The sequence below is a fragment of the Temnothorax americanus genome, unplaced genomic scaffold (genome assembly GCF_048541705.1).
Source record: "Temnothorax americanus isolate GAGA-0224 unplaced genomic scaffold, ASM4854170v1 Scaffold47, whole genome shotgun sequence".
Lineage (NCBI taxonomy): Eukaryota > Metazoa > Arthropoda > Insecta > Hymenoptera > Formicidae > Temnothorax > Temnothorax americanus.
In genome coordinates this window covers 1,204,679-1,229,638 of record NW_027509624.1, presented here as the reverse complement: position 1 = coordinate 1,229,638, position 24,960 = coordinate 1,204,679, and the positions used below count along the sequence as shown (strand labels likewise).

The window sequence follows — 24,960 nt, the reverse complement described above, 5'->3', positions numbered from 1 at the left end:
GACGGCGGTATCGCCGGTTCGCCACAAATGCACGTCCCCGGGCATCGCTCGCCCATCGATACGCAGATCGGCGAATGCTCTGTGATGTCACAGCCACGCTGCTCGCAATTTGCGAAATTGCCGGGCGTTTTGCAGCGTCGAACGAAACGAGCGCTGAAAGCTATTTCATTCACATGTCATCGCTCGACGTAGTCCCGTTCACTCGTATTGTGCGCCGTGACAGGTGCTTGGTTAATTATCATTTTTATATAATTAATTAGTTTCGGGGAAACGCGTGGATGTGACTCGCGGTGTTTCATCAAATATAGGATAATCGTACGCGAGAGCTAAAAAACGCGAAAAACTGACATTATTTTTATACGGATTAAATATACCGTAGGCAATTTTTTAAAAGAAAAATACGTGTAAAGGGTTCAAAGATATTTCAATAGAAATTTAAATGACAAAGCAGTTCAGTCGATTTGCACCTTCTCTTAACATTAAAAATCTTTTCGTTTGAAAAAAGCGATTACAATAGCGACGAGCAGCGAAGCTTCGACCTTGGATACTCGAAATGTCCGAGAAGTTCCCGCACGCTCGAGTTGAATTACGACTCGTTTGTTACGACGATTACATACCGAACGAGCCAGACAGAGGTTACATCATTCCTCTCCTTTTCTCCGCTCCTCCCCTTATGCCCTAGCGAAGCCCTCCGTTTCACTGGATTTACCGTTAGCGCGGCCTACGCATGCTTGTTCGTTTGCTCGCTCGCTCGCTCGTCAATGTGCCTGGCGTGCAAACACGCGTGTATACACGAATCTCGCCTGATGGAGAGCGAGTTCACTTCGGTCCTTCGGATATGTACCACGTAACGCGAGACTAATGCATGAACGGCGCATGTGTTCGATAATACGCGAGCGAGTCCGTGAATGCGCATCCGCGAGACCGAATAATGACGCATAGGCGTCGGGTTTTAGGGAAGAAAGATTTTAGGAGAAAGATTAGGAGAAATAGAAGTTGAAATACAAATTGTGCAGACTACTAAATAGTTATCAATATGTTCAATATAACTGACAATAATATTAAGATAAGCGTCAAATATAAATTACACAATGAAAAAGAAACATAAGTAATGTTACCAAAGACGAATGAATGTTTGGAGAGTTCTAAGAAAAATTCTGCTCGCGTGCTTTTCCAAGAAGAATCCTCGCGTCCTCGGCCTCAAGTGGCCATCACTCCCAGGAGCGATATCTACGAGCGAGGCGCGAATTCTAATCTCCACGCCGTTGCGCCCGTAGATAACGGCGGAGAGGAGATATCAGAAGATACGCGGGACGCGACGCGACGCGACGGTATACGCATGTATCTACATACGTGCATACGTTGGGTGCGTGCGAGCGAGCGGATCCCGTCCCGGGCAGATTTCGCGTGGCGCGTGTGTGCGTGACGGGCGTGTAAATTGCCGGCGAGCTGACGGACGTGTACCACGTGAACTGCATAATGAACGGCGATCGTTGCCGGTTACTTCGCCTACTCTCGAACGTTCCGTACGCGTCCCCGGTGGGAAGATAACGCGATGACCTCGAGATAAATTGCTCGTCCGTGTCGCCCGTTGTTGGCCGATCGACTCTCTATCGGAGCTGAACGACGATGTCCGAGACAGGCGTCGGTTGCACCGTTCCAGGCGGAAGAAGTATACACGAGACACGCGTCGGCTAATCGATTCATAGATCACACGCTTTACACGACGTCTCCGAGCTTTACGCTCCATTCGAAACCTTTCAATCGATTAACGTCGAGATTCGTCGCCCTGTATATACGATGGATTAGTTCGAAACTGCATTTCAATTTGAGCACGACGTATGTTTTCAATATTATAAAAATGTTAGCGTTATCGTAGATTGTAGAATGTTAAAAACGCGCAATGTTATCATTAATATCAAGTATAGACAAGATGTAGGTAACTAGTAACTATTTCTAGATGTTACTTCATTCACGTTCCTCGTATATTATCACGTTTAATTATACTGTACGCTGAATCCCAGATAAGATAACATCAAGTGGTGTACGATAGGATTAACTGCAAAATCCGTAGAGAGACATTTCGTCGCGTAAAACGGCGGTGGCCTTGGACGAGATGCGCGTGATACGCCACGAATGAAACGTACGAGACTTTCGATTCGGCGATGAAACTGGGTGAACCGTGAGATATCCCAGCGTGTGATTCAGACTCGCGTGACGCAATCTGGAGGAGTTAGAGGCACCGACAAGATTTATTTCCTTGTAAACGTGTTTCTCACACGTTTACACACACACACACACACACACACCTTTGGCGGACACGGCTACCAGAGTGCGACCGCAAAAACGATGAGCGTTGTCCTCGAGATAAATCAGTGACGGATGATAGAAGATACTTTTTACGAGACACATTCCAGAACATAGACGCGAAACTGTTTGCAACCAGCTATTTAAATAGTGATAATAATAGCGCGTAGACACAACTGCTAATGATAAAGACTTTGGCACCGATCATAACACGTCGGGCTTACATTCCAGAATAAATATCACTTGGCATAAGTGGCAGTCGTCATTAAAAAGAGAAAAAGAGAGATAAACAATAGCTATAATATCGTATACGAGCGATAACGTTAACGCAGTAATGAACTGATTACCGATAATTGAATCTATTTATGTATGTTCAAGATAGAAAATGATACTAATAAAAGAATTGAAATAAATCTCGCAATATCAAATTATTCTATTCTAGTACATCTATCCTACTAATCTATAATCAATTTGGTTTATTATACATGATGTTGTAGCCGGGGCATTCAGTATCCTGTTATTAGATGATGCTCTGACGCGGACACGCGATCATCGGATAAATTGCCGGGCATCCGATATATATTTTTACAGCTTCCTGCTACATGCATTCTTGTTCGTCCCATCTTTTTCTCCTCCTCGCTCATACCGGTCTCGGACGGGGCTATACGGAGGGAGAAGGTTAAAAAGCAGGAGGAGAGGCAGGAGGCAGGAGGTAGGATCAAGCGGGCGAGAGATGGAGAGCCAGGCGGGGAGAGATAAAAAAGAAGCTGCGCGTGACCTTGTGCCCAAATGCCAGTTTCTGTTGCCGCACTCGGCGGCCAGCTGATTATCTCTCTCGGAGAGGTCGGGCTTGCATAAGCGTTAAATCGCGGTCGTTACACGAGAGACGAGAGAAAGAGAGAACACACATAATAAGACGTATTTAGAACAGGATAATAGTACATCAGTTGCACGTTAGGGTCGCTTTCTTGGAGAAAAAGAGCGAAATTGCGAAGCTCTCCGATCATCCGCATTAGTTTCGGCTCATCGTGTTGGTAAAAGGCGTACCAATTACGCGAATGCTCTGCGAGGATTGAATATTTGAGTATCGAGCTGTACACAGTTCAAGATATTTTACAGGTAAGGCAAAAAAAGCTAATTAATATTATTGAAATTAGTATCTACTAATTTTGTGTGTGTGTGTGTGTGTGTGTGTGTGTGTGTGTGTGTGTGTGTGTGTGTGTGTGTGTGTGTGTGTGTGTGTGTGTGTGTGAATAATATTTCCTTTTCAAATCATTTAAATTCCCACGTAATTTAAAAAAAAAAACACTTCAATTACTTGAACCGATGTGCTAATTACATAGGCCAGTTAAGTAATAGTCATAACTAAATCTTTGATGCAACTTTGACACGAAAGATCGATCTTATTTATGCTTAAAGGCAATCTCACCGAAATCATTGTTTCGTGATCACGCCACGTGCGCGAAAGAGCATCGGAAAGCGTATACGCGTGTCTCCGCGACATTTTCTGCCGAAGGAACTTCTAGGAAGTTTCGAATGGACGCGTAAAAGGCTCGCGTGATATCGGCAAATGCAGAGTCGCGTTCCGCGACGTCCTCTCGTGCGAATAACTGATCGCCGCCGATCCGTATCTCCGCTTTATTAAGAGTTTCCAATTTCACCTGTTCGTTACACGTAACGAGCGATTACTTCTCTCAGCTAACTTGACTATAGTACTGTTGTGTGAGACGCGAAAAGAATTTCCGCCTTTTCAAATAAACTATTATTCATTTCAAAATAGTTTATTTGAAAAGGCGGAAATTCTTTTCGTGAATCGCGATATAGCGTGTTATTTGGTATTTTCCGCTGTGAGGTCTGTAGAAGAACCGTATTCATTGCATCGAGACACTGGCTACGACTGCCTAGCCAATAATTATTTGGTGCAATGGTTAGTATTAGATTCCAGTGGTGGCTTTAAATCAGGTTTTCGTTACATCCTTTATTTAAAGCCACCACTGAAATCTAATACTAAAAATAAAAATTACAATGTTACTACCTATGCAAAAACAATAAATAACTAATTTTTACTTGTAATTAATTAATCACGCATTGTTGCTTCCTCATTACAAGAAGCTGTTTTCGTAAAGAATTCTTTTTTTAGTTTTCTGTGCCAATGTGTTCAGAATGTTCTACAACTAAAATTACATTTTACAAAATGTGTGTGTGTGTGTGTGTGTGTGTATTATGTGTAACGAGCGATTACTTCTCCCGGCTAACTCCGCAACAACATCCCTCATCGATATCCCAGGTAAATTTGCTCTTAAATTTGTCGATGGCTTTCGTGAAGTGAAGCCTGATAACTCGTCCTAATGCCGCTTCGTTTAATGAACGACCTTACCTTTCAACGTTTCTATCTAACGACGTAATGCGGTTATACATTTGCTACTTCAGTTAATGAAATATTTACAACGAGACACTAAGAACATTATAAATTTTTCTTCTTTTTTTTCTTCCTTTACGTTCGTTGTCACGATCGGTGTAATATGATATGTGGTTTCTGTTTCTGCGTGATTTTTGAAACAAATTCAACAAAATAATTAAAGTTACATCGGCTCTGTAACATATTTTTGATAACATTAATCTTTTCTAATAAATTCTTACACCGCTTTTTGTCGAAACTGATTCGTAGTGACCGAATGCCGCCGCCGATTGATGCCTTTCTTGGAACAAGAATAATTTCGCTCGCGCACGATTAATCTTAACCATACCTTTGTATTCAGGAACGCATTTCAGGTCTCGCGTGACTCATCGTCGAGGCCAGGATTGAGCCAGAAAAAAAAAGATGCATCGATCAATCAAGCTTTTAATATCTCGTGATCGAGTGCTACCGGCTCCGGTGGGATCCCAGAATGAGAGAAGATGAGACACGCACAAGAACGTGGGATATCGATCGCAGGAGGATGAACCGCGTAGTTAACCTTCGTCGCTACACGATGGTCATTAGGGTAGCTCTCTTACACCGCGCGTCTTCGTTCTTTTTGCGGCGCCCCCCCCCCCACTCGTGAGTTCGCTTGTACCCCCGACGAGAGAGAAAAGGAAAACCGAGAGCGCTCGCTCTCGGATGCTATCGGACAGCTTCGGCCTTGAAAACGTCTCGAGGATGCGAAAACGATTAACTCGTCTGCCGACAAACTGTTGCTTCCAATTTTAGCCGGTCTAATTTTCGCGGAACACCAGAGAGCCGCTGCATCATTGTTGCATAAGCGAAAAAAAGTAGCAATTAAACAGCAGAAATGTTACACTATATGAATAGAAGATATACTTTATGCAAGTTTTCTTACATAGCATTAATTAGTTTTGTTAATTAATTTCATTAATTCGGTATATTTGTTGACGGCTGTAAGATCTTATATTCCTATTTTTTTAATGCTAACTTGATCTTAATTTTGCTATTTCTTGCTGTATTTCTCTTCATTTTTATAAATATCGACAAACAAAAATCTATTTTTTGGGAAAACATGAATAAATACTTTACACGAAATGGTAAAGTAAGTCGGGAAACAACCAAACACAAATGTCTGTCCGCGGGTAAATAACGAGACAAACAGTTATCGAAAAGAAATGTCGTGAGATGTTCAGAGACCGTAAGTTTCTCTCTCCGTCTCTTTATCGTCCGAAATAAAATACTGTGATCCGAAAAAAGCGTCGTAATGTAGCCGACGTTCAACGTCATAAAAATACTCGGGAACGATATTTAGAGGGACTTGGCACCAACTTGATGTAATATATTGTCAAGTCGACGCACGTCCTCTGCTGTCTGTCCCCTCTCTCCCGAACACGAGCAGCAGCAGTGGCAGACGATGTAGGAGATCATCATCGTTGTCTAGTAGCTTGCCAACTCAAACCCGCCCTTTTCCGCCTGCATGGGCTCTTACTATAGGAGCTTTAATATCTCAGTCATGCTCTCGGTTCACGGACTATTAATTATCCCTACCTAGATGCTCGCTGAACTCGTCCCGTGGGTCAAGTCGCCGGATTTGTCACGAGGATTAGTTTCAATGATGCGTTAAAATCGAGAGAAGGAAAAAGACGATTTTTATATCGGTCAGCATTAATCACGAAAAATCCTAAGAATGACGTAATTTATATAATGGAAAATTAGGTTAAAATAAGTGAAGCTGATGTGTCACTCTTTATAAAAGTGAAAGCAGTACAGCCGAGCCTTATACCAACTACAAAATCAACGACCGTACCTATAGTTCTAAAGACGGATATTTTGAGCTGATCTTTTCTTAAATGCCAAGATATCAATAGCTTCCGATTCATGACACTCGTCTTGCCGCGATAACAGAGTTTCGCACTTAAATTATTCGTAATCTAAAGTTCGCCGTGGTTAGTTTCAAACAATCCAACTTTTAGTTAGTCGTACTTAGAGAACTTTATATACCGCCTCTTTCGATCGATGCATAGCTAAAACGAAACGTAGCGTACGACCATTGACAGACGTGGAGTCATGGTCGAGTCTATCTTGGACTTATATGTTTCCATTGTTATCGATGAAGAAAGTACATATGCAAGTTTTATACTCTTGAGAGTAACTTCCTACCCGGCGAACTTTGACTGTGGATAATTGAAAAACGAAACTGTTCGCGAGAAGAGTTTATGGCACAAAGAGCATTTGTAGTTCTACGGAATAAAGCGAGCTTTCCAAGATTTTATATACAAAAATCTGCTACGCGCACGTTAAACGTTGCAAAAATTATGTTAATGCAATATCGGGATCATCACTTTCACCTGTTCACTCTTGAGAATAAGCAGCCCGTCCATTATGTAGAAATTGGGGAAAACGTACGTAATAATATAATATATAGAAATAATCGAGTGACACAGAAAGTTTCGGCGGGCGGCCTTCGGTGAGGTCAAGCGAGACACAGCGCGCACGGCCGGCAGGGTCATCGACACGTGCCGATCAGCGACGGCGTCGTCGGTGTTGGTAAGTATTCTACCGGTTTATATTTACTACACGAGCCGAAGAGCGACGGTTTCGGGTCACCGCCTCGTTGTCGGCGTTGCCGCGCGAATGATGACTCGATTACTCAGGCCGTGCCTCGTCTCTATCGCGATAATCCGGCGGAAGTCGGACGAACGGCTCGCAGCTGGCGCCCGGAAACGCACGTAGATACACGTCCCGCGCGCTTGGCCGTGGATACGCACGCTCGAGCCTGTCCCGTCCACCTCTTTTCTTTTTTCTTTTTTCTTTTTTTTTACAGGCGCATCCGCCTGTCTGCCCTCCCCGCACACGAGGAAAAACGAGAATGGCGAATGTACGCTTGACGTAGTCACGCGAGAACAGTCAGACAAAGAAAGTCCGACGGCTAGAACCGGCGGACGGCGAGAAAGCGTCGAATGCAGCTGCCACAACGGTCGGGCATTCACTTCCCCGATGCCGAATGATAGTCTCGTTTCCTTCGAGGATCTACCGGCCGGCTGGACGTTTCGTCGCGGGAACACGCGAGCGAGTATATTACGCACGGGCGAAACGCCTGTTTCTCGCGAGCATTCGAGGAACTCGGATCAAAACGCAAAACGCTTCTCGAAGCGTGCAGGCGATTCGTGTTTACACGTAATACTGGATCGTAGTGTTATTGGCACGTTTCAGCTCATTTCTGTGTCAAGGTTATCGACGAGGCAATTGATAAATTGATCGAGTGAATAAAAAAAAATGCGATAAATGTCACGGATTGCGGCGGGTAATTCACGTCGGCGGGGAAAGCGAATCTGCGGGGTTTAGATCATTGGCGTAGTCATGACATCGTCACGCTGTTCTTTAATGCATTATTATGCGCGTATTTGAAATCGCTCGTGCATGTGCCAGCGCTATTAATGGCGCGCGTAGTCGAGCGGAAAAGTAGTCGCGGTAAATAAACTTTTTATCGTCGTTACATATCGCGTTGCAACCATCAATTGACCGAGCTGATTATAGGACGCGTAACGCAACGTCAAACCTATCAAGGCGCCGTTTATCGAGGCGCGGATCTACTTTCGAACCACATAAATTCGCGAGTATGTATTGACACCTGCATTCACAAGCATTTTTATAGCTTGATACTTCTATCTCGAAGTAAAAAGAGATTAATATCTATTGAGAGAAATTCTTTTCTATAAAGTTGGATATCTATTATCTAGTCGAAATCAGAAGTGTTTCAATATCAAAATTTATTTACTTTAGTAACTGTAACTGTAAATTATATGTTTCACTTATAAGAAATCTATTTTATTTTTATGCTTTATATTATTTCTCATAATTTAAAGTTTAAAGACACACAACTGTACAGAAAAAAATATCTAACACTTTTTTTAAAAATTCTCGTCAACCTATTCTTCATAAAAAAACGTTTACGATACGTTTTCAACCCGAAAATTTTTCGGAAATTTCCCATGTGGCAACGCAAATTCGCAAGAATGTTCCATTGAAAGACAATTAAAAAAACCTGACTCACCGGAGCATCCTATCGTGGCGATCTCTCTCGAGCAGTTCTTCCGGGCTGGATGGTTGTGGGCCCAAGAGAGTGTGCGAGAGCGGCGGGTAGGCCCTGGATGGTCTCCAGAGCATCTCGGCGGCGTGATGACTCGGAGGCGCCGAACTGTGATAGCCGACCGGCGGCGCCGTGGCCGCGGCACTCGCGCCGGCGTTGGGCGCGCCCTGGGACGGATGCGCCATCAATAGGGACGTGTGCTGCACACTCTGCACGTGCCAAATCCTGGCCGGGGTAGCGGCGGCAGCGGCAGCGGCGGCGGCTACCACTGCCGACGGTGTCGAGGACGACGTCGTCTCCTCGACGCTGAGCGCTGAGCTCCTGCTGCCGCTTCTCTCGTCGCCAGAACCGGCGCTCTTCAGCGAGCTTACCCCGCTATCGGAGCCGCTGTCGCCGTAAGTACCGACGACGCCGGCGGCGCCGCTGCTGCCTCCCGACGACCGTATTCCGCCGACCGCCGTGGGCACACCGGCGAGTACGTTCGCTCCAGGTATCCCGGCCCCGGCCTCCACTTCCATGAGGCCGGCCTCATCGCCACCCCTCGATGTGTGAGACTGCTGTTGTACCTCGAGGAGGCTCGACGGGGTCAGGCGAGCGGTGGGATGGTGATGGTGTTGGTGTTGGTGCGGGCTGCTCGCTAGCTGATAGTGATGATGTTGCGACGGCGGCTGTTGCTGCTGCTGCTGGTGATGGTGGTGGATCACCGGACTGTTGGCGGAATAATGCTGCTGAACGTGCTGCTGGTGGTGGTGTTGATGGTGCTGATGATGAAACTGTTGCTGCTGATGATGCGACTGATGGTAAGGTTGTAGATGATGGTGGTGATGGTGACCGGTGATCGGCGGTGGCGGCTTGTTCAGTCTCTCGGCAAGGATGATCGGGCTTTCGTTGTGCCGACTGCGTTCCTGCTCCCGCTGCTGTTCCAGGAGCAGGCTGCTCTGCCTGCCGGGGCCGCCGCCGCCGCTGCTACTAAAGGGACTCAGCCTCTCCAGCACGGAGCCTGAGTCCTGACTGCTCGACTCCAGCAGCTCGACGACCGACTCGACGCTGGCCGCCCTCACGCCGCCGACGCTACCCACGCTATCCTCCGTGCCTAACTCAGTGGTGGTCAGCTCTGTGCGTCGCGACCGCTGCGAACCCACCTCTTCCTCACTGGCGTTTTCTTCGCGCTCGTCCTCTGCTGCCGCCGCCGCCGCCGCCGCTACGTCCTCTCTGTCTTCTTCCGCGGAGTCCTTTGTCTTTGATCGAGTCGACTTCAGCAGCGACGGACTGCCCTCGCGGATGACATTCGTCTTGTCGCTGACCAGCGGCGAGTCGACGTGCAATCCATTCACGAGTAACTGCGGCGGCTGTTGCTGCTGTTGTTGTTGCTGATGTTCCTTGCGCTCGCCGACTTTATCCGCGCCCCAATCGGTCGCGCGAGCGTCTTTTCCCGATTCTGATTTGTTATCTGGTTGCTGCTCCTCCTTGAAAGCCGGATCGCCTCCGGGATCGACTTTATCCGGAGGTGGTGGCTCGGGTTCTCTGTCCCGCTCCCTGGACTGACTCTCCTCGTCCTCCTCAAGTTTACTGACCTCTCGTTCGGCTCCGTCGTGTTTTCCCACCCCCGCTTCCTCTTCGACGCCCTCGTCGTCGTCTTCGTCCTCGTCCTCTCCCTCTGCCTCCACCGCCGACCCTCTGGCCCGATCGGCTGCAGCTTCCTCGGCGTTTTTGCCCTTACTACTCTCGGACCGGAGCTTTCTGCCGACGGGGCTTGTTCTTAGCCGCTTAGTCAGTGGATCGCAACGTTCCTGACTCTCTTCATCCTCTCCCTCGAGACGCTCTTCCTCCTCTTCCTCTTCCTCCTCTTCTTCCGATCCGTTACCGAGGCGTTCGTCCTTGTCGGCTCTCGCCTCGGTACGATGATGCTCGACAGACTCTCCCTCTGCGCCTGTCTTGACTTCTTGGCCGCCTCCCGACCTTGGTCTTCTTCGTACCGGCCTCTGGTGCTGCGCCGGACTCTGGTGATCGGTGGTCGAGCTTTTTACCGCGGGGCCGCGTCTTCGTAGCTTCGATACACTTCCCGACGCACTATTCGCTTCCTCCAACACTGGCCGCGCAACACGATTGCTTACCTTGCCTGACGGCGGACCTTTATTCTCGCGATCCTCCCGCTGCCGCGTGGATAACGCGGTATCCGCCGAATCTTTTTCGGTTCTCTCGCGACTGGCACCCTCGCTCACGCGTCGGCGTCGATTGTTACGGGCGTTGTTCTTCTCTGAAAAACGAAAAAAAGCGAACGTGACGTATGCATAGCATACATACTGGAAAATGAAATTGATACTGAATCTATCTTGAAATCGAGCGCAGTAAAGTTAATTTTAACGTTAAAACACGTTAAAATTAACACGTTCCTATTTTCTCTATCTATGTCATAGGACTATAATGCAGAAAAAAATAGCGAATCGTTAACTCGGTTTTATTGTTAGAGTTAACAAACTTTAGTACTAAGGATAAAGAATTTTACTTTATATACCCCAAGGGGCCTTAAAGGGCGTTTTGATGGGACGTACCCAACCCTAACCTCCAATTCATCCACTACCTTACTGTTTCCTCCTTTGGACCAAGGGTTTAACGTCTCTTCCGAAAGACGGAGCCCAGTTTTCTCCGCATCTTGCACGGAGGGGCGCGGTTTTTCGGAAAAAAACTTTTCCATGTTACATGGCTCTAGTGGACTCGAACCTGGTTCCTCAGATTACGAGTCTGGCGCTCTACCACTAGACCACACCGCCGCCCTACAAACTTTAGTACTATATACCCCGATTTCATAATGATACTATGATAATAGTAACGTGCGGAAAGCGTAACCGTGTATATTACTATAGATCAGTTTATAGCGTTGTACGTGATTTTATAACTAGACATAACTGACGAGAAATGGCTTTTAAAAACTGACATCAATTCAAAACTTTTTCATACGTAGTTCTCTTTTTGTTTATTCTCATTTCGGAATTTTTGGACGAGGACATGTCGTACACGTACCTAATGATATTACGTGACAGAAGCTGATTACGTATAAAGAACATCGTAAACTGATATAAACAAACCGCACAGCCGTTAATTATTGAAATTATCGGCGGTAGATTATCGCGCGCGCGCGCGCGTTCGATATGCCTGTACACGAAGGTTATCTCGATACCCTTGATCGGACTGCATAATTGTGGCGGGCAACCGATCGATCCCTACAGCTGTCCGGTACATCGGCTGTTCACCAGTCCAGAGAGATTATGGAGCTGATTTACCGAGGTAATCCCTTTGATGTGCGCAGTCAGTGATTCGCATAACTCGGTAACCCTAGGACGCTATATAAAGCAACCTCCCTGGCAACCCATCCCCTTCTTCCACCCTCGCTTGGTGTGTATTCGCATAATTCAATACATCGGTTCTCATATATTCTTCCGTGAGTTGTTTATCTTTCAAGTCTTACGAAATGGGGCAAGTTACAAAGAAATCTTTGACGTTGAGTAATGCTCTGTTGTATCAAGCTCTGACGTATTATACAGACGAAAAAATAAACTGACGTGTGGAATTGAAAAAAAGATACGATGTTACAAGCTGGACTTAATCTTCTTCAAAGTTGAAATGCGATAACAAAAACTTCTTATCATATAATTAGCGATACTTCACGGATTATTTTTGAAGTCGAGTATTACTTTGAGTCCCGATGCTAAAGTATAAATCACGATAACAATGTAATGCCATTATCCTCTGCTCAATTAGCGCCTATCCAAAAGCCGATAGCATCGGTAATAGTTGCCATGATAATCGGGTGTAAAAGCTAAAGGATTGTTATTGGTCCGACGTTAAATTAGTTCCTAATTTATTAGACCAAATCGCTGTTCGTGCAATCGCACCTCGTTCCAAGTGTTCCCGGATGCTCAGTGATATGGCAGTACGTTATCAATCGTAGCTATGAATCTTGTCTACTGACCTCGATCGAAAGCGCGCTTTGTACACGGACAACGACAGATCATTTCATCCGAGGAATTGTGCAGTAGTACGGCTGCACGTTCAACTGGTTTTCCGGTTCCCCTCGCATTAGTCCGAGTTCAAGGGAGTTCAAGGGGGTCTTCGATTAACCCGGTAGGTACACGGCCGTAGCATGCGGGAGCAATTTACAACAATGCACGTCATACACGTGATATCCCATCCCGAGGAGAGGCGAGCGGATAAAAATTGCATGCCCATCTCTTCGCGCGTGTGCGTACGCTCACGCGAGAGAGAAACTGGTTGGGAACAAATAGAGAGGGATGAACAGGTGAAGGGGAGGAGGCCTCGCACAAGCATCCACACACGCACAGGCGTATACACCCACTGCGCCGAGCGGGCAGAGAGAAGGACGAAGGGGGATGCGGAAGGAAGACACGGCGGAGGGATTTATTACTTGAGATTTACTGTTATTACCCGGAGGGGGAGGACCACTCCGCAACGAGCAACGACGATGCATACGGCGTAGGGTGTGTTTATCCGATACGTACAGTTCACGCACGCACGCACGCACGCACACGTATCTGCGCGTGTGTGCGCGGCGACACACGGATGTACGGATGCGGGGCGCATCGTTGGGATGACCCGACATCCGTGCATCCCGTCTCCTAGCGACCAGCGGTTTATCGTTCTACCGTTGCACGCATGTATTACGTCGCGCGTAATTGAACGGTGATCCTGTACTTTGTTTCACGTCGTTGTTGCTCGCACGCGTGACGTCGTCCATACAACTGTCACTTTCGAACCGAGACGAGATTATCGGGTGCCTCTATCCTATCGATACATAATGAGAAAATGGCCTTCTATTGTTGATAATATTACGTTACTACTAGTGCAAGTGAGATTAAAGTAAATGTCTCATAATAAAATGTAGAAGATAATAATAGTAATTCATATAAGTGACATGGGAAAGATTATGAAAAAATTCAGAATGACTTTCTAAATATGTATTTCTCCGTATTAGATAAACGATATTTTTGATGGTACAAAAACGACTTTTGTTAACAAGCTATTTTTTAAAGTGTTATTTTCTCGGGAAACGTATGACGACTCCTTACGCTTTTGTGGTATCGAATGATGGAAAATGGAATAATCTTTGTAACACAATTTCAACGGAAAGTAAAAGGATCCTTGAGGAAGCTTGTATGAATATCGAAATATCGAAAAGGGTCGGAGATTACGCAGCTGGAATGGAATTTGCGCTAAAGCAAAAAATACTTTAAAAAAAAAAATATATATATATATATATATATATATATATATTAATGTACATATCGGAAGATTTTTCGATTTTGGATCAGCACGCGGCATGAATTTTTATTTATACGGTACTTTCATCTCCCGGCCAAATGCCCGCTTTTATCTCTTTTTCGTAATACGATATTTACGCAATGGATCCGCATTTCACGTTAAATGCGATAACATTAGAAATGTCATGTTATCTTATATAACTTTCAACGGATGCGATAACCAAGTTATTAACATGCGATTATCATTTCGTAAAAACATTACGAGATTATGTTATATTATGAGATGAATGATATTGCTTGCGTATATGTTCTCAAGTCAGATTAGATATTTACGTCTATAACAAAAAAACAACACTTTAGTATTCTAGTAAAAGTGAAGTATATATGTTAGTCATTAGACTGTTTTCCCGTAGCGCGTTGCATTATGTAAGACCTACACGTGCAGTTTATTTGCATGTAAATTCTTATCGTCGAGTACAGAGCATGACAAATTGCTTTTGTCCTCTGAAATAACTATGATGAAATAAAACGAGCACGCTAACCACGAGTTTACTGATAGAAAATTAAAATATTTATATCGGTAACATCATTAATAGAACTGTATAAGACAAAATATGATAAAAATAAAATTAAACAAATAAATTTACGTTTAATTAATTTTTTCCATTAAGATATCCTGATTCGATGTCAAGGTAATCGACATATGCGATTCAAAATGATAATCATTTTACACCTTAAAGACTCATCATCGTTAACAGATCGCATCGATCGACGCATCGATTATCTTCTCGCGAGACAATCTCCAATCTCTATGATCGAAAGCTGTTTACATGACCTTGCATCTCCGCTTGGCAGCGCGGAAAGCGGAGGGCTTTAAAAGCGCATGACCCTTCAAAAGGGGCTAGGTCATGAAAAACAACTCCTACACCAGCGCTCTTTGTCACGAGGGGCAACGATGCATCCCCGGTTTGATAGATATCGTCAGCTTGCAGGCTCCCCGGAGTTGCAGGGTGCGGGAATTAGATATGCTTGGGCGGTCTCGCCAGGCATTTAAACCCTTTGTCAAAATCAACGCCCCATGCAGACAAGCAGGTAGCCCTTCAAGCACTCTCCCACCTCCCCTCTCTCTCTCTTTCTCTTTCTCTTCCTCTTCGTGGTTAACAAAACATCACCCTCTTTCCTCCAACTCTCTCGTCGCCTGTTCCCTCGTACGTCTACTATCGACCGCGTCATGCTGAATCCGCATTCTGCACGCGCCATTAGTTTCAACGCAAGTATCAGTCACTGTCACTCGCTCGCTCTATTGCTTCTCTCGAAACTTTGCATTATATACAAAAGTTCGAGAGATAGAAAAAGAGAGGAGAAAGAGACAGAGAGAGAAAGAGAAAGAGAGAAAGAGAGAGAAGTGTGTCATGGAAATTGAGAAAGCGAGATAGATAATGATAATTAATAATAATAATAATAATGATAATTTATTAATAACAGTCTCGAGAAATTGTTGTCATGTTTACTGTACATTATTTCTCAAAATTGGCGAATTAAACCTTATATACATACAAATATTAAAATCCTATTCATTTGATTCTAAGCTGTTCTGACGTCATATAAAATACAGGAAACCTAGAATATCCTGCACTATCCAGCTTAGAAACATTCGTGATGCTGGAGACAGTTCGTGGAGGAAGAGCGTGTATTCGTGCTGCAGTATCTGTCAATTAAATATTTGAAGTCGATAAGCTTAAACCGTCCCATTATTCATTTACTCTTTCATTCGTAACGCATTCTCACTAAGTTTTATCCGTTTTAACTCGTTCCCTAACGGTTCGTCAAATTTTCTATACACTACGGATCCCGGATGTTAAGCGCTTAACGTTCCGCGTCCCATTCGCGCAATAACGCGCACGAGTTTCATATGAATAATCGATAGCGCTAAATGCGCGGCATAAATATGAGGTTTTATGTACCTACATGTTAATACAACAAGGATCGCTGCGCAATTGTAAAGATTGCCGTTAATCCCGTGGGTGCTGGAATACATTGCAAAATATTGCAATATCCACTTTATAACGTTGATTTTAGAATTCGGATGGATAGATTTCCATATAAACGGAAGAACGTGAAAGTGAAATAAAATATCATATATTGAAATTAATACGGCAGCTAGAAAATTAAGCGCTTGTAGTGCGGTGAAGCGCGCGCGGAAGAACGATTGATGCACTAGCGATGGACGACACCGCACTTTGATAATTAGACTGATCAATTAAACGCATTTAAGGGGAAACCAGATAAATGCTGCGCATATTCTGATGCAAAAGATTATACACGACAGTCTATATGTGTACAAATATCAAAGAGCAGAGCAATTCTTGTGAAAAAATTAATTAGAGCGAGAACTCATTAAAATTACTTAAGCAATATAGATATACGCGTTTATTCATGTTATTGTTACGCTCAGAGATAAGTATCTCCACGATATGTATATTTATGTAATATATATTGTATTAATAATACCCCTATCTTCAAGATATTCGAATGCTGGAGATTTTTATAGTAATATTCATTCTGTATAAGACCCAATAGATTTCCTACATGACTATTTTATATTAGTTATAATGTTGTATAACAATAATCTAGCATTGGCAGAAGGATTAACAGTTATATGATTTACCTTATCGCGTAGCGAAAGGCGATATGGGTGAATGAAGGAGTTGGCCAACAAGTAAGAGTTGCGATCTTCGCGCTCGCGCAAAGATCCGAGTGTCTTCGAAGAGACGCGTCTCGTCTTCCACGATGCTTATTTTAGGAGCCGCTATTTCTGCCGATGTTCTCTCCACGACGCGGCGCTATGGACGAAGATCTCGCTGCGCGTTTGTTGATAAACTTATTTCTACATCGCGGAACGCGAAGCGGAGCGAAGCGAAGCGGAGTGACAGAAGCGACGGCAGACAAGAGAAAGAGGGAGAGGGAGTGTAACTCGTGTCGCGAGATCGTGGTAACGAGGAAAAATGGCGACGGGGTTGAAGAAATCCCGGGACCGGGACCCGGGACCCGGGACCCGGGGTGAGCTTAAAGACATGGAAGGAGTCGGCCAGAATAAAAGTTTCTGGCGTATCGCCAGGCCTTCCTTTCTCTCTCTCTTTCTCCCGATCTTCTTATTCTTCCGCTTATGAGACGCCCAGACCCCATGCCAAGATCCCGCGCGGCGTCAAGCCCACCTAATTTACTCGCAGTCACCGTCGATTCTGACGAAAGTTTGATAGAGCTGACGGGGCATCGCTCGGTTTAGACACGCTACGCTAAGCACGACATGTGACATCTCCGGACGTCGTAATAGCGAAATAAAGCTTTGGCACAGTCACGGTACTTCGTGGGATTAACAAACACCTTTCACTTAACTTTGCAGTTGCTTTCACTTATGTTTACTTGTTACTTTTAAATAAAACATTTTTACAATTTCGCGTTTATAACATCACGATCATATACTTATTATGAAAAGAAAATCGTGTTCAAAACTAAAATCCACTCCGTTCAGTCTTTTCGAGAAGAAAGAAATTAAAGAAATAACAACTATTATTAATAAAAAATATTAAAAAATTCAATGAATTCTCAAAATGCATATATAATGTCTCTAAAATATCCAAAGACATATGTTCGAAATATCAAAATGTATGATTCAAAAAGATAATAAAATATTTATAAGTATCCATATCTAACTAGTTTATATAAAAAAGCGCATAAAAATTACAGATAATTTGCGAAAATAACATGACTCAAAACTTTTATATGTAATACTTTTTACTAAACTCTTAAAAATAAACTCACGGCGATTTAGATTCGAATTATTTTGCATTCTTCAAAGTCAAATCTCGCTTACATAAGAGAACTGAATCGCAGCTGTTACAATGCGACCTTGGGACACTTTATGATCGCGAGAAAACCGACCAGAATCGCTTCTTTATTGCTCAATTTACATTATGGTATCCACGTATTCACATTATTATTTATTAAAGCACTCGTGCGTCGTGATGCGATGGACGTGTCAACAGTTTCTATTAATAAGCAAGTAGATATTTACAATTGATATTTTCCGTAAAGCACATAATCATCATGACATCAAGTAATCAACGCTGAAGGTCAATATATGCGGTATAGCACAGTAAATAGCGTGCTAACGATTATAACAGAATTAATTTGCGCTTGATCACTGACAATGTATCTCGAAGAGCAACCAGATATTTCCGCTCCGTTCGAATTAAAAGGGCGCGTATTCTCTAACACGTCTCTGAACCAAGTCGAACTGAAGCAAAATAATACAGCTCTTTTCGACACTGTTATCACGCGCAAAATCGTTATCGTTTTTTCAGCAAACGCTTCAACTAAAAAAATAATTCTTTTAATATTTTAGACAATGATATATTAGCGTATTATATAACTGTGAGCAAGCGTTTTTTTATTATTTTCGTTAATTTAATCATCTTTAGCAGACAAGAGATAAAGACAGTAAGATATCTTTATATATGTAGCGTATTTACCTTGAAATAATATTTAATCGCGTCGCCGAACCAAGTTCGTTTGTGTGCTTTTGACAGATAACGCGCGTGACAGTAATAGAGCAATAAATCGAGATTGATTGTGACCAATTTAGAAAACGGAGGAAGTAATAGAAATGCAGGTTCTCTGGTGCGCCGATTGTGTAAGTGCTCTCGATGGTATTGATATCGTGTCTCGTCTCGCATGACCGATCGCCCGCGTGGATATTGTCGCCTGGAATTGACGAGCCGAAAAATCGAGAGCGATCGAACGAACCATTGTGTGACCGATCCGCGCTTCCGCGTGATCTTCACTTTAAACGACTTCTTGCGCACACGTATATAGTGTCTCTAAACTATTTCTATCATCTACGGATTTGTTCGGCCGATCTGTGTAATAAAGCTTCCTTTAATAATAGTTTTTTTTAACGCAAGTGTCCAACTTTTGACATTATCTATATCTTGATAACTGAGCTTTTTAACTTGTGATTTTACGATGAACTAAAATTCGCTTGAGTACAAATTTAAAAATAAAATTTTATTTTTATTTGAAACTTGATTCGTTAAAATTCTCAGCTTTACTAGGCTATTTCTCGTGCGTCAATATTTCCAATGTCAAAAAATTAATCTACGTGAGTAAAAAAACTCGATAATTTTAGAAAAGAATAATAAGAAACTTAAACGTAATGAGATATAAATGATTCAGTATGGAAGACTAAAGATTCATGCACGCAAAAAAAAAGAATCGTTAAATATAGATAACTAACATTTTTTGCTGCAAAAGCTATATTTTTAGCAATAGGTTTTGCTACTATTGCTAAAAATATAGCTGTCGCAGTAAAAAAATGTTAGTTGTTCATGTTTTATGACTAAATTTGTTACGGTAGTTAATTTTTTTCGTGTGATGTTCTCACAGACGTATATTCCAATCTCGTGAAGAGATCGCGGATCACGTTTACCCGTGCATTACGTAACAACGCAGTATTCTACAATGTAAATGTAGGAGTGAGAAATTTGTATCGGTGATACCGCTACAAATCGTATTAGGTCGCCACGATAGAGAAGAGTGACATAATTCACGATCGCCGTTAACGCCAGGCGAGGTCAGGCAAGTTTCTGCTCCCGTGAGAGCGACGCTTTAATTAACGCTCGTAGTAGCTTTCTATTATCTTTCTCTCTCACTCTCTCGCCCCGTTTCTCTTCTCTCCTTTTAAACCTGATCTCGGTAACGGTGACGAGTCGACACATGGGTCAAGCCTCAATATTTCCCGCAGACAGCCAGCGAGGTTTTTGCTCCGAAAAAGCGAGACGCAAAACTGGAGCAATAAAGAGAAGAAGATAAAGAGAAAGAATGAGGCTGAGGATACGATCTATAAGGACCGACCGGGAATTCGTCACGTGTCGACCATACGGGCCCGGTTTATCCGTTTTTATTATTTTTTTTCCCCGCTCCTCCTCAAGAATTTCCACGTATCGGGCCTTAGAGGGAGGAGAAGAAACAAGAAAGAAAGAAGCACAGAGAAAACGAAGAAGAGGAAGAGTCTGCAAAAGAGAGAAACGGCGGCCGTTAGAATGAGAGGGACGCCCACCAGTATTCATGGTGGCCTGGACCCAGAGAGGGCTTCGCAGCTGCGCGTTTTCTATTGTATCTTTACGACGTTGCGACGGCAAGCCAAGGCCTCCATTTCTTATCCCTGTTACACCCTGATACGCGCGTCTACGTCTTCCTTTCTCTACCTAACCTTCGTCTATTCACGCTCGCCTTTTACGCGCGATAAAAGCTCCGAGTTCCTCGGAAACGGCGCGACCATGATATGCGGTGAGAACTTTTACGGTATCCTTGGTGGAATGAGGTCGTTCGAGTACAGTTTGCACCTGTCAAATACGGCCGCTTCGCTTTAAATCATCTAACACAATATGACAATGTCAACGTAGGGGGTAACACTGAAGTAGCGACATGTGCGCTACATATGTGGCAAGAATACGTTTAAGCACGCACGCGCGCGCGCACACACACGCACACATTCGATTCTTATTTTCCTCATTTAAAAATAAAAAAAAATTGTAATAGTGTTTGTCATAAAATCCGATCGCTTTGTACCAATTATGTATGCAGTGCGTTTGGAATTTTATGAATAGAACATCGAAAGTATATGATGTATTATATACATCAAGATAAACGCTATAATAAAATTTTGTTTATACTGTGATATTTTCATACTTCCTTTTCTTTTCCTTATTCATTACAGAATTATGAACATAACTGTAATACAAGCTTTTTATTTCAAATGATAATAAGATATGCGATGCTATCTTCGTCGTTTCCTTTAAGCGGTAATTTACGATCTCTTTGTTAAGTGTCTTCGATCTCATGCAGAAATGTCGATCGATTGGACTTTCGCGACAGTTCTAACGAAGATTACACGGAAATATCGATGCCGATAACATCGTGTCAAATGAGCCGTCGGATTATATTATACCGGATATCCTTCGGCGCTGCGCAATTGGCGGAGTCTCGTGTGCTCGTGACATTTTGTGCACGCAAGTAATACATACATACATACGTGATTGAATGCGCAAAGCGACCGTGTACACACGAAGCCGGCATTCGCACGTTTGGGAGAAGGAAGGCACGGTATTCGAGCTTTATCGGTCGTAAACACGCGAGTAATTATCGTCGCCGACCATCTTGTCCCGCGGTCACGTCACACATCCGGTCACTGACCATTCAATCGTTACGATCCAGGCTGCGGGTTACGACTAATAAATAATTCAGGAACAATAGGAAACGCAGTCTTCCCTCTTCCCATCCCTCCGCGTGATACGCGAAAGAGGCGAACGAAAGCGCCGTGCCATTAACCCCCATAATAGCGAGAAATACTGAATGGGCCTTAACCGTGTGTGTAATTTCCGTCCAAATTATTACCGGGTAAGTTCAAGGATTCTTGAGACTTTAGGAATCTTGATTTCGCAACAAAATATCTCCTCTTTCTAATCGTCACTCAACTTTGAAAGAATCGATATTAATGAAATTGCTAAATCAAGATATGAAATACTCGGTTGCACTATTTCATCCTGTTATTTTCATATTAATGATCCTTTCTAAAAAAAAAGGGATGTTAAATCGATACTCGCATCTCTCAAAGTCTTCTCGAAAGTCTCGAATTGCTTTGTTGGCTCTTTTCCGCGATGCTGATTGATTCTGTTGCTGCGCTAACTTCGTGAGCGGCTGTCATAGCATACTTTGACAGTTGTGTGTAATATTAAAGCTAAATAGCGCGCGCGAAGCGCGCGTCTGTGATGTCTAGTGAATATAAAACAACAATGTCATAAATTAACAGGAACAAGTTTGAAAATCGATTACTTATTAAGATTTTACTTGCCTCAGCACAAATTTTACTTGCAAATAACTCAATCATTGCTAGACATATGCATACACGCGGTATTTACAACTGAAAGATGAAAAAAGAGACAATAAAAAAAATAAGGTTGTTTATTATTATTTGTAGATCAATATGCAAAGATTCGCTCGCTTATTTATGCGGATGCAAATTCCCTCTAATAATTATATATTCACACAAATAGTTACCAACACCTTCGCACGCCACATATTTTAAACCAGTTTATAAAGAGCACCCACGCGTGTAGCAAAAATAAATGCGGCAATAAATGAAATTCACACGAGCGTCCATTATAGATACGCCTGTCTCGTGCACAATGCGGCGCGCTCAGAGTGTCGAGACCTTGAAAATCTAACAGTACGTGTAATTTCACCGTCAGTCACGCAACAACGATTGCGGAATCCTTACCCACACGGCCGGGCTCGCGCTTGTTGAACGCGATACGACGCGATTTAAAACGCTTACTGTCGTGGCCGGCGACGCCAATTGGCGGAGTTACGTTCGATCTGGGGCAACGATACGCGCGTTTTAATGACACGGACGATTCACAGGTCAGTGTCCGATGTAACGACGACCGGCTTCGTTTCTGCTCGGGCCGCCCGTCGATTTACTTCGGTCGTTAGAGTGTACTTTGTCCCTGGTTTCGTCCAGAAAGGCCCGGACAATATAAAGAGTATTGTGAACCGCCTAACCGGTCATGATGGGCATTCGGATTTATGACAAGCCGTAAAAGCTAAATGAGCCACCATGAACAGTCGAATCGAATGAGCAGGTTGTGGTCTGTGTACCTGCGCATCACGACCCAACCGCTGAAATAGCTACCGATAATTTGGAACCATTGAGAAGAAACCGTCGACTCATCTTCTTCTCAAAAGAAGAATCTGACATATTTAAAAGTAGATCGAAATCTATACCTAACCAAAAACTGACCAAGAATTTGGACCAACTCCATAATTAAATATTATATACAAGTATTATATATGGTAATAGTTTTAGATATAATAATTCCTAAAAATGTGCAATATTGCACTATCGAATTAATAATTATATTCGTGATGAATATCTATATCAAAATTTTCTTAAAATTAGACCTGTAACAATATTACAGATTAGTTGTTTATTAAAAAATTGAAAAAATCAAAATTAGCAAGTATAATTTAAACGAAAAATTCAATATAAATTAAACAATGTATATAACGCTAAAAATAACATTGATAAATCTTGTAGCAGACATTGCAAAAACTACTCCCGACTTGACTATCTGGAAAACAGCTCTTTTATTACCAATGAGTTATGTTAATCTAAATATCTATACAGTTGTTTCGACATTATAATTTACGTAATACTTTGAATATTCTCCGCATTAATTATGCGCGTATACACGTCCAATACCGGTTTCTATCCCAGTCGCGGATAAAACATTTAATGGAACAAGCGAACGTGAATAAGCAAATAGTTATTCCTTTTCGAACTTCGTTTATGGTTTGTGTGTTGTAAGAATAACAAACCGGTTCTCTTGCCTCGTGCCGGGTAAATCTATAGTTTGATTGAATTTCTTGCCATCTATTAATCAGTCGGTTATCTGCAACGACTCCATCTGCCATAATTTACCATATTTCAGTTTCTATGCTAAAGATATTAATTTTAAAAGTTAAAAGATATCTTGTACTTTAAGCTTGTTAAAATATTATAGTTTTCGTCGATATACTTTTCATTCAAGTAACACAAGTAACACAAGAGTGTCATCACTTTCAGACCCATTTCCCAGAAAGATCCATCTTATCGTCATCTGGAAATCATATATCACTTATGACTAAGTCTAGAAGAATTTTCTCCAGACACACCAATCGCAGACCATCGGAAAGCTAATATACGCACAACGATTGGTGTCTTATCTTTACTAGCAAAGTATCACTTTCGATGAAGCGTGAGAACTGGCTACGTTACGCCTCTTCGAGAACCCGGTGACCTTGAAGAGTTTCGTCGCTTCGAGTCTTCGCCTCTGGTGAACCGTGGAGTGTGCATGAACGATCATCGTCGTCGACAGGTACGTCTCTCCGCGTATCAAGAGATGAAGTCAAAGAGTCTCTTACAGCCGATAGGGAAGATACGAGACAGGCGCCGAAGATGAGACAGCTTTTAAAAAGACGATGTTACGCGAATGACGAAGCAAATGTAACAGAGAAAGAAAGACAAAGCAAGGGGCAATTCTAAACGGCGTGTCTGCCGCTTCAGGTCACGATCTGCTCACGTGTCCCGCTTAAGTTGGCTCGTCCATTACATTTTATTGCGTTGCGCCGATGACGTCACGACCAATTGACCTCCCTTGAGGCCGCTCCGTGAGTTTAACGCGAGCCTGGCTTCGGGGGGTCCGCGGGAGTCGTTATTCCTGGACAAGACGATTCCTGTCGCGAGAAGGCGGGAAGAGGAGAGCGAAGAGGTAGAGAGCGATGAGGGGAATAGCCGCGTGGAGAAAAGAGGAGAACTGCCGCTTGACGTTTCCCGACGCCGAAAAGTCTCCCTTGTTTTTTTTTCTGGAACCAAGCCGACCAAGAGCGCAGCCAGTCGTTAGCCTCAAAGACTTCTCAGTATTCGACGAGCGAATGCTCACGTCGTGCGTCTTTCGGCGGGAATTCACCCAGCTCGCGCCAGATTAACTTCTCGAAGCTAATATATCTTCGACGGGTCATTAGATGGTTATCGCGACTCCTCGCACTGACCCGCCCTTGTCTCCGGGACATTCGTGCGCTTTGCGTCAGATTGTGGTGTTCACAATGCCTAGCTTGTAGCGTTTTCGTACTGAACTCTGAATTGCACGATCACCAAAGCAAATCGATACATCAATAGCAGTGAGATGTTCCTCGACTAACAGACACTGCGGTAATCCTGGCCGAATGTAATTTTTGAAGAACGGAATCTAATTGATATACTA

At 43.4% G+C, this 24,960-nt stretch overlaps 1 protein-coding gene across 4 annotated transcripts in view; it reads right to left on the bottom strand.

Annotated features, from left to right (window-relative positions):
* The window catches only part of Kdm3 (Lysine demethylase 3), a 286,147-nt gene that overhangs the window by 111,406 nt on the left and 149,781 nt on the right, over nt 1-24,960 (bottom strand). For all 4 annotated transcript variants that reach the window (XM_077417084.1, XM_077417086.1, XM_077417087.1 and 1 more), the window contains exon 8: nt 8,787-11,079. In XM_077417084.1, coding sequence (XP_077273210.1) covers nt 8,787-11,079 — 2,293 coding nt within the window. The remainder of the gene's footprint in view (nt 1-8,786; nt 11,080-24,960) is intronic.